General features: G+C 38.2%; 1 protein-coding gene across 4 annotated transcripts in view; it reads right to left on the bottom strand.

Annotated features, from left to right (window-relative positions):
* LOC137100435 (thyroid hormone receptor alpha) overlaps positions 1-14,504 on the bottom strand; it is a 67,164-nt gene that overhangs the window by 2,834 nt on the left and 49,826 nt on the right. For 3 of the 4 annotated variants that reach the window (XM_067478267.1, XM_067478268.1, XM_067478269.1), the window contains 4 exons: positions 13,491-13,638; positions 11,988-12,193; positions 7,799-7,945; positions 4,500-4,758 (listed from right to left, as the gene is read on the bottom strand). In XM_067478267.1, coding sequence (XP_067334368.1) covers positions 4,500-4,758; positions 7,799-7,945; positions 11,988-12,193; positions 13,491-13,638 — 760 coding nt within the window. The remainder of the gene's footprint in view (positions 1-4,499; positions 4,759-7,798; positions 7,946-11,987; positions 12,194-13,490; positions 13,639-14,504) is intronic. The other variant, XM_067478270.1, reaches the window with a different exon arrangement.

Here is a 14,504-nt window from a genome sequence, read left to right as displayed (position 1 = left end):
CATACTCGTCCTACTATACCTTAGTGCCGCATTTGACACCATTGACCACAACATTTTATTACAAAGACTGGAACATGGATTTGGGATTAAAGGAACCACATTACATTGGTTTAAATCTTATCTGTCAGACAGATTCCAACTTGTTCATGTTAATGATGACTCTTCTTTATGCACCAAAGTTAGTTATGGAGTTCCACAGGGCTCTGTGTTAGGAAAAATACTTTTCAATCTGTATATGTCACCTTTAGGCAAAATTATTAGGAAAAAATTCCATAAACTTCCACTGCTATGCAGATGATACCCAGCTCTATTTATCTGTGAAACCAGAAAATACTAACCAATTAGTCAAACTTGACACATGTCTAAAAGACATAAAGGCCTGGATGTCCTACAATTTCCTACTTCTAAATTCAGACAAAACTGAAATTATTCTATTTGGGGCTAAAAACATGAGAAATATGTTGTCCAACAATATAGTCACTTTAGATGACATAACTTTGGCCTCCAGTACTCCAGTGAGGAACCTTGGAGTTATTTTTGACCAGGATTTGTCGTTTACCTCACATAAGACAAATCTCTAGAACGGCCTTCTTCCAGCTACGGAACATTTCTAAAATTAGGAGCATCCTGTCTCAAAGTGATGCCAAAAAACTAGTCCATGCATTTGTTACTTCTAGGTTGGACTACTGTAATTCCCTACTTTTGGGGTGTCCTAATAAGTCTCTATTAAACCTTGAGTTAATCCAAAATGCTGCAGCAGAAGTGCTAATTGGATTAGGGAAGAGAGATCATATTTCACCTTCACTAGCTTCTCTCCATTGGCTTCCCATAAAATCTAGAATAGAATTCAAAACCCTCCTCCTTACATACAAAGCTCTTAATGGTCAAGCGCCATCATATTTAAAAGATCTCATAATACTGTATCACCCGATTAGACCACTTCGATCCCAGAATACAGGCCTACTTGTGGTTTCCAGAGTTTGCAAAAGTAGAATGGGAGGCAGAGCCTTTAGCTATCAAGCTCCTCTCCTGTGGAACCAGCTTCCAATCCAAATTTGTGGTGCAGACAACCTCTCTACTTTTAAGACTAGGCTTAAAACCTTCCTTTTTGATAAAGCTTATAGTTAAAACCGCTCAGTCAACCTGAACTAGCTCCTCCTAAGATGCTATAGGTTTAGAGTGTTGGGGAACTCCTGCAGGTGCAATGAGCTTCTCTCCTCTTTCTCTCTATATACTTATTTGTCACCACTGCATGCTATTAATTTTTGTGTCTTCTCTTCCCCGTAGATGTGCTCCTCCCCTGCCGTCTCCCTCTCTCTGTCCCTTCCTGCAGGTGTCCGCAGCTGTGTGTTTCTAGAGTGCAGCTACTCATCCTAACAGCCTGTACAATGTTTTTGTTGTAGCTTTTTGTTGCGCTTTTCATTTCTTTCCTCTCTTCACTTTCTACTCATCCCAACTGGTCAAGGCAGATGGACGCCCACCCTGAGCCTGCTTCTGCTGGAGGTTTCTTCCGTTAAAGGGAGTTTTTCCTCTTCACTGTTCCCAGGGCTTTCTCAAGGGTTATATGTTGCGATGCCTCTACATACTTGTATAGCGTGGACTTTTTTATGTAAAGTGCCTTGAGATGACTTTATAAATTGGCGCTATATAAATAAAGTGGAATTGAATTGAAATGTGTAAGAATTGTCTGAAGAATAAAGTAGCTGCTGGAATGCTCTCGGTGATAGCTTGGCCAGCTCAATCACCACATCTGAATCAAATTGAGCTGGTGTGGGAGAAGCTGGACTAAAGAATTTCTTAACACCACCCAACAAGCACAGCATTAGGGAGGTGTTGCAGTAGGCCTGGGAGGAAATAAACTACACATTTATGAAAAAACACTGGTAAAATATGACTGATGAAGGCTGTTATATATAATATATATAATATAATATGTATAATATAAATATGACTTTTAGGCGGTTATTCCTGTTACTGTTATTAATATTACTGTTAAACAAACAAAAGAGAAAAATACGTGTACAGTTGTTTCGAAACTTTTTCTTGCCAGTGTAGGTGTTCACAGTGTCCCACTTTTTCTACTTCATTATCTTGAGCCTGAAACAGGCTCATAAAAACCAACCATCCAATCATCAGATGATTGGACCAGTCTGTGGATGTACTATATGCATCCAAAGACAGTAAGGTTGTGTGTACATTTTGTGAGTAGATTTGCATTGTTACATTTTATGTAAATAGCTTGGATTTGCTGACTAAGGCAGGTTAAGCATTAAAGTTATTTGGTATTTGTGATAAGCTGCTTTCATGTTTTGTGTATCTATGTAATTACGGTCTGGATTTGATTTCAGATAAGGTAAAGTGCTCCTCTGTAGCCTGTCATGCCTCAACACTGATCATATTGATTTTTCCATGTGATGACAAATTATTTATGAAACAAACATGTTTCTTTATGGCCTAATATTAGAGGCAGCTGTAGCCTAAACTGACCTGAAGCGGTCCAGTGTTGTCACCTCTCAAACTGCACGTCTGACCTGAACATGCAGTAAATTATAATACAAAGATGCTGTTAGCTATAGTACTTCAACCCCCCCTATTACTCTTAGGCTTATATAATTTACTCATTGATGTATATCCTTAATTATTATTTTTTAATGACATCTGATCAGCTATTACAAATGCAAAAGGCTGCAGACAACAGAAGCGTTTCTGGGTGAAAGAGAGATAATTGCCTCTAAGCAATCTGATTATCTGTGAATGATTTAGGAAGAAAAGGTGAGATTAAATAGGTTAAGGCTTCTTCTCACTCCTTTTTGAATGCGTTCATATTTTTAGTAAATGTTGGTTCTTCTTTTTCTTTTTTTGGACTAACAGCTTGTATTCTAATTTTATTTATTTATTTTGCTTTGAAGCTGTAGATACAGAATGACTGTGCTAACTGGTTAATTTTGTATTATGGCACTGGTGTGTTAAAAAGCACATTTACTGAATGTCTGCAAGAGATGTGCTTTTAATTGATGTGACTCTTTAATCAGTTGTGAGTAGAAACCCCCTCTCCCACACCTCACACGTTTGGTTTTTGATGCTCCTGTTAATAGTAAAACCTGCTGTGAAGTCTGGGAGGGCTAATGAGATGCTATATACACTGATATTCTTCCTTTGGTTGGGTTTGATGGGTCAGAGATACTCTTAAAAGATGATATTCCTGTACAAATTGCAACGGCAAATTAGGTATGTATCAATACCGCAGAGACAAGGAAATGTGGTTAACAAGTGGACACCATACTGCATAAACTGTAAAAAAAGTATCTGAATGGTTAATGTTTGTTGAACTCTGATTAAAATCTGTAATTTAAAATAACCGTACAAACTCCATTTAGAGAACAGTTTTATGAATATGTTTGAATAATGTAAATAAGGAGAACACGTTTACGACACGTAATACGATTGGTAAAATGACCACAATTGGATTTGGGACCCACATTTGCTGTGGGACTGCTGTGGATCAGCTTATGCAATGTCCCACAATTTATTTTAGTCTAGATTTACATTAATTTTCCACAAAGATCTTGTAGTGATGATGGGAGAGTTAAGTCACATTACATAGGTTATAAATGAGGTCTAGACTCTATGGTGGCCAACCCAATTTTAGTTGTTCTAACACTCTCCTTGGTTGTTGATCCCATGATGGCGGGATGTACTCTATCATCCAACATGGTTTATTAAGATATGAGAAGCTACTCATTGCATCAGTTAGGGTTGAATAAGTTGTTGCCAGCTGAGACATACTGATCACTGCAGAAATTATCCAATGGAAGACTCTTCCACTGGATAATATTTGCTTGGGTAAATCCATGTGGTGACTTTATTTTTGGCCAGGCAGTGTACGTTTGATATGACAGATAAATGTAGACTACAGTGCTTGTTTACATATAAGAGGTTTGACATGGCTCAATGTTTGTTAAACTCTTATAATACATAGTTACATACATACATAGTTCTATGTCTTGTCATGCAGCATATGTACCCTTGCTTCTGAAGGCAATGTGACCAGTGTCTTATAAGCCCATGACCATAGATATTTTTTTACCTTTCGACTTTGAAGCAGCAGAACTTCTCAAAAAAGTTAGGATTTTATTTATTTTATTACTTTACGTAATACGATTGGTAAAATGAACACAATTGGATTTGGGACTTTAATGTGACACACAACCCCTTGTTTTTACATTACTTATGATATTTGTGCACTACAAAGCAGTTTAAAGTTTAAGTAAATTAAAAAGTGAATTTTATTATCTAATAAACTGTATCAAACCTTTGATGTCACAGTATCTTTTATTCAAAGTTGGAGAAAACAACTGCTTTAAAGTAGTATGGTGAGAATGGGAGAATGAAAAAAACAACACTATAACTTGTACTATTATAAGTGAAGTTGTAATAGCTGAATTAATAGGAATATTAAAAAAAAAACATTAAAAGAAATAACATTACTTGCGCCTTACCTGAGCTCATAAGCAGTACAGCTTGCATAAGGGCCACCTCCGTGTCATCCAGGTTGAACTGAGCCAGGCTCTTGCCCAAATCGAAGATGGCATCTGACACCACGCCCAACCCGCCATTCTTCAGCTGCTCACGTTTCACAGCCATCTCGCCATTTAGCGTCAGTGTTTCGCTGTCTGGATCGTAGCGTACGGCAGCACGCAGTGACATGATCTCCATGCAGCATCCCTTCAGCAAGATGATCTGGTCTTCACAAGGCAACTGGAAAACACGAGTATACGAGGAATTTCTATCTAAATGTCTTCCACTATTTGAGAACAGTGACAGTATAATCTACTTTTACAAAATGACAAACAAAAGTAAATTTCTTACATCTTATCATAAATAAACGAATGAATATAATGAATGAAATAGTTAAGATTATGTGCGCCACCATTTGTCTTTCGTTACATATCTTCCAGTTAATAAAGTTGCGCTAATCACAATTTTTATTTTATCAGTGGGTTATAGTGGGCATTTTATTTTCCTCACAGCTTTTTAAGGGGCTCACATATTAATATTTGTATGTGATTACAGCTTGACCTACCAGCAGACAGTTATAAGTTAGTGACTTATTGATGAACATAGTAGGGCGGTTAGAAAATATTGTAAATTAGTAGCTTCTCAGGAATAAGGAGAAGCAAACAAAAATTCAGATACCTAATAATGTTGCTCAGTTATGGCTTAGCAAAAAAAACACAAGAAAAATCCAGTTACTTATCATTTTCTATTCACAACAATTCCCCTGCCACACTTTATGTAACCTAGAAGCCCCTGCAATATACATAATGAGTGTACTCAGTTAGGTGGAACACAGTTGAGGGCAAACTCACTCGCTGATAAATTGTGCAGAACAATATCAGTGAGTGGTGAGTCATCACATTAGCCAGAGGGTCAGAGAGAAGAAGAGAATAGGAAGTGAGTGTGGTTAGTATTAAGTGAAATAACAGCTGACACATGGCATCACAAAGGCTGCAGACTGACGAAGGGCCCAATAAGTGAACCTCTTTTAGAGGAAGTAACTTATTAATCAGTTCATATGGTCATAGGGTTAACAGGCAGACCTTATTTACTGTAAGACAAGAAGCATGACTCCAATCTTCTGCCAAGAGTGCTAGTAATTATCCTGTATTTAAGTCATTTTGGCCAAAGCCCAAGTAAAAACTAAACCAGTTCATTTAAAACACAAAAGTATTTGATTAGACTAAAAATTAAACAGGTGTTTTACTGCCTCAAAATTAGACCAATTTGATACTTTGCTGATCATGTATGCACATGCATGTTTAATGCGCCTTATATCTTGTAAATATTTATTTAATAAAGCTGCAGCTAGAAAAAAAACATATTTTAATAAAGACAAAAAACTATATCCCAATCTCATTTACAACCGTGTGTGTGAAGTCAAAGGCATGATAATTTTAATCTGGGTGTAGGTCCACTGAATGCAGTTTTGTGGTTTTACCACAAAGATTATTTAACCACTTTTTCTAAAACATTTGCAATGTGAATGAAGTCATTGTTATGTTAGAAAACTATTCTCATCATGTTTTATTCAGTAGTTACCCAAACTGCCACGGCCACTCTCATGGTGCATAGAAAAGCAGACTCTCACCATCATCTTTCATGATCACCAACACTTATGTACATTCTGTCAAATACAAGGGCAGCCAATGAAAACCGTCAAACCTAATTACTCTATACCAAACATCCATGCATCCATGCATTATCCTGTTTAGGACCACAGGGTTGCTGGAGCCTATCCCAGCTGTCATTAGGAAAAAGGGGGTGGGGGGGGTTACACCCTGAACAGGTCTCCAGTCCATCTCAGGGCAAAACAGAGAGACTTAAACAGACAGAAAAATTCAGCCTCAGAATCAACAATTAACCTAACACGCATGCTTTTTGGACTGTGGGAGAAAACTGAGGAAACCCACACCAGCATGGGGAGAACATGCAAACTCCACACAGACAGGCCACAGTTGGCTGGGGATGCAAACCCACAAGTCTACAGCTGTGAGGTGGCAGCGGAAACCACTCAAACAAACAGATGCCAAACAGATAATTGTAATTGGCAAGTCAGACAGATATGAATGTATTGTACTGCCTTACTTTACTTATTTCTACTATATAAAGCTTCATCATGTTTAAATACTCCACCTTATGTGCACTAGTATTGCATTATGATTGTAGGCCACTCATATGACTGCAAACAGATGCATGATTACTATTTAAAATATGATAAATGTGTGTTTAAGAACAATAGATATAATAAAAACATTTTGATTAGCCCTATATTAATGCTTTTTGTGTTTGGGACAATACCTTTGGTTGCACGCTGGGTAAACTAAGTAGTGGAGGAGGCTGTATGCATCAAAAGGGGAACACAACATTTTTTTTATTTCTCAGCAACAAAAATAGCAGGGTTGCCAGGAGAAAACATGACCGCAAAGACAACAACAACAACAAGCACTCAATATCAATTTATTCCCAGTGTAGACAATTAAGTTGTTTGGTGGCAGTGACACCAGCAGCAGCAGGAGCAACAGTAGAGAAACCTGAGGAGATATTCTAGGTGGCAGAGGAACAGAATGAGACGGGAGGAAAATAAGGACAAGGGCCAGGCTGTCGAAGAACTGAGAGATGCTTCCTGGAGTAGCGGAGTAGTAGTAGAGTGTTACGTCCTTTCTTCTTGTCGCATGTAAGTTTGTGTATGCAAACGATACACCTTCTGCTAGGTCATTCTCCCCCCCTCCCCCACCCAGGCTGTGCTAAGTGAAACTCCAGGGCTGCTTTCATGTCCCAATAAGCTCCTGGTCAGCACTGTGCACTCACTGTGGAACCCCTGAATGAGTCCATACCAGGTCCATCCGATCCAAACTCATTTACTTTGGTTTTATGATCTAAATAAAGAATGTAATGCCAAAATCTATCAGGCGAATTTCCTTTACTTTTCAAATCAAATAAAAAGACAGCTGATAATATAAACCTATACTAATAATAGCATCCAGAAGTGTACATGTAATTCCAGTTTATGTTACAGCAGATTAACATTGTATTTAATACATTCCTTAATTCTGTAACCTAGAGGTTCTTGTTTAGTAAAGGCTGACAGAACACAACCTAAATATTGTACAAGTCTCGAGTAGCACTAATACAGTCAGTAAATGAAAGCGTCCAAGCATAAGGCTGATAGGAGACTCATCTGTAAATGTATGAGAATGTACAGAATTAAATATACAAAAACACACAATCAACAACTTACCTCTGAGAACATGGGCAATTTCTTGGCAAAGTCGACGACACGTGTTATAGCAGGTGTCATGATCTTTGTGAACTCACTGAAGGCTTCCAGGTCCACTTTATCGCCACCAGATGTAGGAACCATTGGGCCTTGGCCTATGTCATCCGGCTAGAAGCAAGAAATTAGACTTGTAGCTGAACCAATCTCTTTACATTTCTTTTGCTTTACATTCTTCACAGTTCACTGAGAGTGAACTTTTTCTTGGCCATAAATAGGCCAAGGGCATAAACAAAAAACACATAAGAATGGTCTGAAACCAATTTCAGTAGCATTGGCCTATAAAATACAGTCCAGATAATAGACAGAGGAGCAGAGGAAATCAAAGATTCAAATTATTGCCTGTATTTGAGGAAATTCTTCAAGAAGATGATGTAAAGATGAGCAGTACTGCAGAACAAGGCCAATGACATCAGTTTAGAAGGTAAGAATCAGTATTAATGCTTTGCAATGTTTTTTTTAAAAAAAGACCTTTAAAACTGACTGAGGAATTTGCAAAACTATTAGAGCTGAATTGATCATTTTTTATTTAAAACCAGGGAGACTTAAACGTGCACTCTAAATAACTATCGAAAATATTGTAATATGGGATTGTGATATGATAAACAAATGGTATCATGTGTCCCCTTGTTTGGTTATCAAGAAATCGACAAATTACTTATAATGTGTATTTTTAATCTCAAACATACAAAAAAAAAAAAAATTGGACAATGCTTTCAAAAAATGTTTCTTTGACAAATAACTTAGTTTCACAAATAAGTTCCAAGTATTTTATAGTATTGAAAATAGCTGAGCCCAATATAAAATGGGGTTGCTGTATGATAAATGTAAATGCTAATTTGCATATATGATATTGCAACATAAGTACTGTATTTGCAAAAGATGAAAGTGGTTGACACTGCACTGACATTCAAAACACCTGATCTGAGACATTCACTCATGCTACTCAGAGAACCGTGATTCTGTAATAAGTTTTCTATCATAGCATTCATTTTGTGTCTCACATTGGGAAATACTGACTTCTAGATTGCTCGCAAATGTTACCAGAGGGCCAACCGTCATTTCAAGAGCACTACTGAGCTATACTCACATTAAGCACTGATTGTAATATTGAGCTTGTAAAACCTGGCAAACGTACCGTATGTGGTGAGGCCCAACTTGCTGCAAGACAAATATCCTGAATAGATCCTTCTGAAAAGGGTCCATGAAGTGCTGAGGACCCTGGTAGAGTGTGCCTGAACTCCCACTGGTGGCTGCAGATCCTCAGAGCTATATGCAAACAGTGCGTTCACAAAGGCTACATTTATATACACCAATCAGGACTGGATTGCATTAAATTGCACATGTGGTCATAATTGTATGTCTGATGGTTCTAATTGCAGCTGCAGTTCCGGGGATGAGTTGTGCCGAGCAGATTATTTACATACTCTGATCTGAGTCTGACTATCCGAGTTTTAAAATAACGTTTGTGGGACAGAATAAATGTCACGCATATTGTTAATTTTCTGGAAACCGTCACAATCATCTTCTCCTTCTTTTTCCTTTACAGCTTAACATGTTGGTTAATATACTGACTCTCTGTTTCATTCTGTCACAGGATTCACTTAATTAAACATAATCTTGATCTTAAACAAGAATTGTTAAAAAAAACTACGAAAACTATGGCAATTAGCTTTTTTCTTTTCAGTTTATAATTCTTCAAGGTTGGGTTGCAAACTGCATTTGTTTTGGTTCCAAAGTCAAAATGCTCCTGACTGGCTCTGGCCCAGCTGTATCAGAGTGTATTTGTCAGTTGTCTTTAACTTTCCCCTGTTTGCACAGCTAGGCCCCTGTTGCATCTGAAGCACACAGCGGTTGGTACTCAGCACAGCTGGCTTTCCATTGAAAATTATGATCAGCTGCTGCTGGCCCAGACTTTTATAGCCATATATGTGAACGCTCCTTAAGGAAATAACCCCAACAATCTAGTGAGGTTCTTTGCCCATGATACAAATAGCTGATTACTTCTACAGTTTTCCCTATGCAAGGACCAAATTGTAGATAGCATATTTACCTGATGAGGCTCCACCCAGGAGAATAGTCTTATAGGCCAGGTTAGGTTGTAAGATCACATTTATATTCCCAAAAAGAGAACTTAGTACATTGTAGGTGTATTGAAAGGGCATGAATCACACTATTTTTAAAGATAAAATTTATAAATCCATCTGTTCTAGTTGCCCCAAAGATAAAACTGCAAGAGCATGTAATAGAACAATAAAGTCACATTGGGGGGCCAGTTTTTACCCCACATGACTCACCAAAGGATGCTGTCCCACAGTCTTCCCCTCATGACAAATGTAGCAGATGGAAACAGAACTTAATGGTGGGCAAAGCTCTCCCTTTATCCACCATATCCATGTGAAAACCACAGCCACAAAACACTACCAATCAGAGCAAAACTTCCCAAAAATCGGCCATTTTCTCGTTTAAAGAGAAGACTTATAAAGAGACTGTTTGGTGACAGACGAGAATAATTGAAGCTCTCAACACATTTTAAGCTGAGATCAAAGTGCCTGGTGGCTAAGTTTGCGCTCGTGGCAGTTAAATTGCACCAATCAACATCAGCACTGGTGGTCTTAATAATGTTATGGAGGACAAGTGTCAGCATGGCCACTCTAAGCAGCCTTCAGTTACACAGCGCGGAGGTGGTAGAAGTACACAAACTCAATAATGAACTCAATACTGAAGTATTGGTCTAAAATAGTACGACTTAAAATCTTTTACTCAATTAAAACTGTTGATCAGTGTAAGTCCCAAAGAGACAGTTTACTCAACAGTACAGTAAGAACTTCCGCTAGTAGTGAAAAGGGGTTTCGAATGATGATCAGTGCAGTGTCATCCCTTTTATATGGATAGGGCGTCTCCCCTCATGGACACTGACACGCTTAGTCCGTGCCAATCCTGGCTGGCAGAGTGAATAGGAGCCTCTGATGAGGTCATGCTGAAGGTGGTCCTAATAGGAGCCATGAAACGATTGCTATGAAAGAAAACATACACTGTCAAACTTTATTAGCTTTGCACAAATCCGTCCCAGATTTTAGGCTAGTCTAAGCATGTGTGTTTTTTATTACATAGTGAGGGCTTGAAGGAATGACATCAGTTCAGTGTGTATCTGTGTGCATTGTGCAATACCACTGAAGCTTTAAAAATAGCTGTTAAATGTGCATGATGTGTCCTATAGTGTAATTAAACTGAACCGAGCCATATAGTGTATAAATGACGTAAATCAAGTTGAGTTTTTTTCAAAATGTATTTAAATCCGTGCCCTTTTGTTATTTACCCACATTTTTTTTTAAAGTGATTTTCCTGTAATATAACCTTTTAAAGTTTGCTTACAGTAGATCCCAGCCAATCTGCAGTGAAGTTGTCATAACAACAGACTATTCGTGATTTCATTGGCCTTGCCTGCTGTGTCACTTGCTATCAAGTATACAATCTTCTCTTTTCTCTGGTTACCTTGGACTGGCCACTCCCCCAAAGCAAATGTTGAGCAGACCTTTACAAATTGTATTCATTTTATATATTTGCCTTCTTGGAATGGTTGCCTGGTAACTGTCATCTGACCTTTGTCGCCAGGTAACTGGCAGCGTAGACACATGTCTGCATGTTCCAGTGATCACAGGGGGCTGTCAAAATGTTTTGGGGTTTTTTTTTGCAAATGAAAAGTAGTCACTTTCTTTTAAGCGTTAGATTGATTTTGTTAATTGGAAACAACTTTTCAACATGTTGTGAATGGAATAAGCTATAACAAGCTACATGAAAGAAGAATTGAACTGCTGTGCTGATATTTTAAGGAGTTAAAGTAAAAATAGTAAAAAACGATGCAATGTGATGGAATGTGAAAGGTCTTACCTTCCTAAATTCTAAAAAAGCAACATCATTTGGAGCAGTTCTGCATTAGTTAGAAGCTATAAGAGATAAATTGAAACCGAGAAGTTAAACCTGCCAAGCTACTCTGGACAAAACTAAACCACCTTCTAAAGTTGTAAAGAAGAAAATACAACTTTAAACTGATTTTGTTGTTAGAAGATCAAGAGGTTACAGGCCAGTAGAATATAAAGTAAATCATAAAAAGTCTGACTGTAGGTTCCCCTGGTAAACACCAAAGGCTTACCAAGAATTTGCGCTTCTGTTTCCAGCAGGAGCCCTGGGCGTTGGTGTGCCGGTGGGCCTCAGTTGCCATCCTGATCAGCTCCCACTCTGTGGTGTCTGGCTCCAGCCTGACCTGCATCGTCCGCACCATCTCCTCCCTCTTCCTTTTTTCTCGGTTCTCCTCAATCAGGCGCCGCTTGGCCACACGCTTCGACTCATCCAACACCACTGATCAGTGAGGGTGTGGGGATGGATGGGAAGACAGTATTTATCTGAGTTAATACAGTGACTCTACAGTGGGGTTTTTATGAACAATTATACAATCAGTTGCACCCGCCATAACTTTGTGTATATGCTTGAGGTCTAATACACACTATAAATGTATTATTCACCTAAAAAAAGCCCTAATGCAAGTTGAAATCTTTTCAATAGCAAGTGTTAACAGCGGGTTTAGTATTTGTACATTTCTGCCTCACAATCCTTTATTCACTGTGACTGGATGACTCATTCCCTGAGTGCTTTTAATCACAGGGCTCTGCTATCTGTTTGAATGCCATCATTCTGCTTTGTGGCCATTTATCACCACCCAAAAAAAAAAATACAAAATAACACCCTCAACTCTCACATGTCCTGCAGGAACGTGGACTAAATGTGTGACTTTAGTTATGTTGGTCCTGTTGTGACAACAGAAGAACGGATGAATTTGTGCTGGCAAAGGGACAGTAAGTAAATGTAACAAATCCAAGGCTTCTGTCTTTGTGTTGCATAATACACGCTTGTTTAAAAGCATCCAGGCGGTGCTTATAAAAGAACTGAACAGATCTGAATAGATAAGTGGAGACCATCTACGCATCAATTGTCTTACTGAAAACAAAATCTTTTTATAATATATATTTAGCTATTACTTGTATTAATTTTTTTGTCGTCTGTTTATTTGTACATTGGCTAGCAGGCCTGCACTGAAACCAATGACAATGCGGACATTTAACGAAGCACCGCTGCTGTGGTACAGCAAATTAGGAAATATACATCATCATTTAAGTGCAGTGTGTTAAAAAATGAGGTGTTCTGTATTTGCAATTTCACCAGAAAATCTTCCGTACACAAGAGCACATAAACTGCTAAAATTAAACCACTTTCCTAAAGGGAACTATAACATATCATTCATCGGACCACTATGACTTACTGGACGCAGAATAACAGACAGGCAGAAATGGGCGAGATGGCAGATCACATCTTTTGTTCAACATCAGTTTAAATAGAGCCTTCATGCTTCTGGTGAAATTCAGCAAAGATGTCCATATTCAAACCAAAAGCAGAGAACGTAAATCCTCAGAAATTGGTTCCTGAACAAGAACCAAATTTGTTCTGTTGGTTAAAAAGCACTATGCCTGTGTTAACACGAGTATTGGTGACAGCAGCCAAACCTCTTTCAGTGTTCATATGGGCCCACAACTGTCATTTTAAGACGGATTTGTGAACCTATACTTTAACCTCATGTCTTTGTAAGCTTAGAGGAACTCACAGTCCATGGCCATGCCCACAGAGATGCACTTCTTAAAGCGGCACAGCTGGCACTGGTTGCGAGTGATCTTGTCAATGATGCAGCAGCCTTCATATTTACAAGAGTAAGATGGATGGAGGTTTTTCTGGATGGTCCTGCGGAAGAAACCCTTAACGATGAAAAGGAAAGAGAAAAAAAGAGAAAAGAAAAGCAGGAGGGAAAGGGAGAAAAATAAGAGCAAAAAGAAGAAAGGAGAGAGAGAATGAGTATTAAGTGGTCTATAGGAAATAACAAGTTCGTATCCTCAAAATTAAATCCAACAATGACATGTTTTGTTGTTTTGATTAGCATAAAACGAGTACACTGAATGGGTCACATTACACAGCAGGCTGGTGATTGCGTGACAGTGTTCTGCTTGCCAAGAAAAGTTAAGTAATGAAGTGATGGCATGGCCGACTGTCCAGTAACCAGCTGGGATGTTTGATGAGAATCACACCGTGGAAGTGAGTTGCAAAGCAGAGAACTATTAAGGAGAAAAGAATTGCTCTGCTACAAGTAAAAAAAATTTGGGGGGAATTTTTTGGGAATTACCAATTTTATATGTGACCTTGATTTAATGCATGAATTAATGTATATTTTATACAATTATTAAAAGTGGGCACAAGCAATTATAATATGTTGTGAATATATGAATTTAACAAGTCTCCTTTGAAAGCATTAACAACAAACAAACTCTTTCTATAGCTCTGGATCAGACCTGTTTAACGTTGTGGAATTTTGATCATACTGTATGTTATCTTAGGGATGATGCTTTCAATTGAGTACGTCTTTACAGTTCAGTTGCCATCATGTTCTGTTGTATGCATCTTTGCAACAGGTCTATATCTATATGCATCTCACATTGTAATATAAGTGTGCAAATGTCCATAGTATAATGACATGTCTGTCAGAGGGCAGGCGATAACCATATATTGTCCTCAAGATGGCATTCTGCCTCATCTTAATACACTGACTAGTACTAGCTTTTTTCTAGGA

Source organism: Channa argus, chromosome 15, assembly GCF_033026475.1.
Source record: "Channa argus isolate prfri chromosome 15, Channa argus male v1.0, whole genome shotgun sequence".
Lineage (NCBI taxonomy): Eukaryota > Metazoa > Chordata > Actinopteri > Anabantiformes > Channidae > Channa > Channa argus.
Note: the sequence above shows the minus strand (reverse complement) of the source record. Positions and strands in the feature narration are given on the sequence as shown.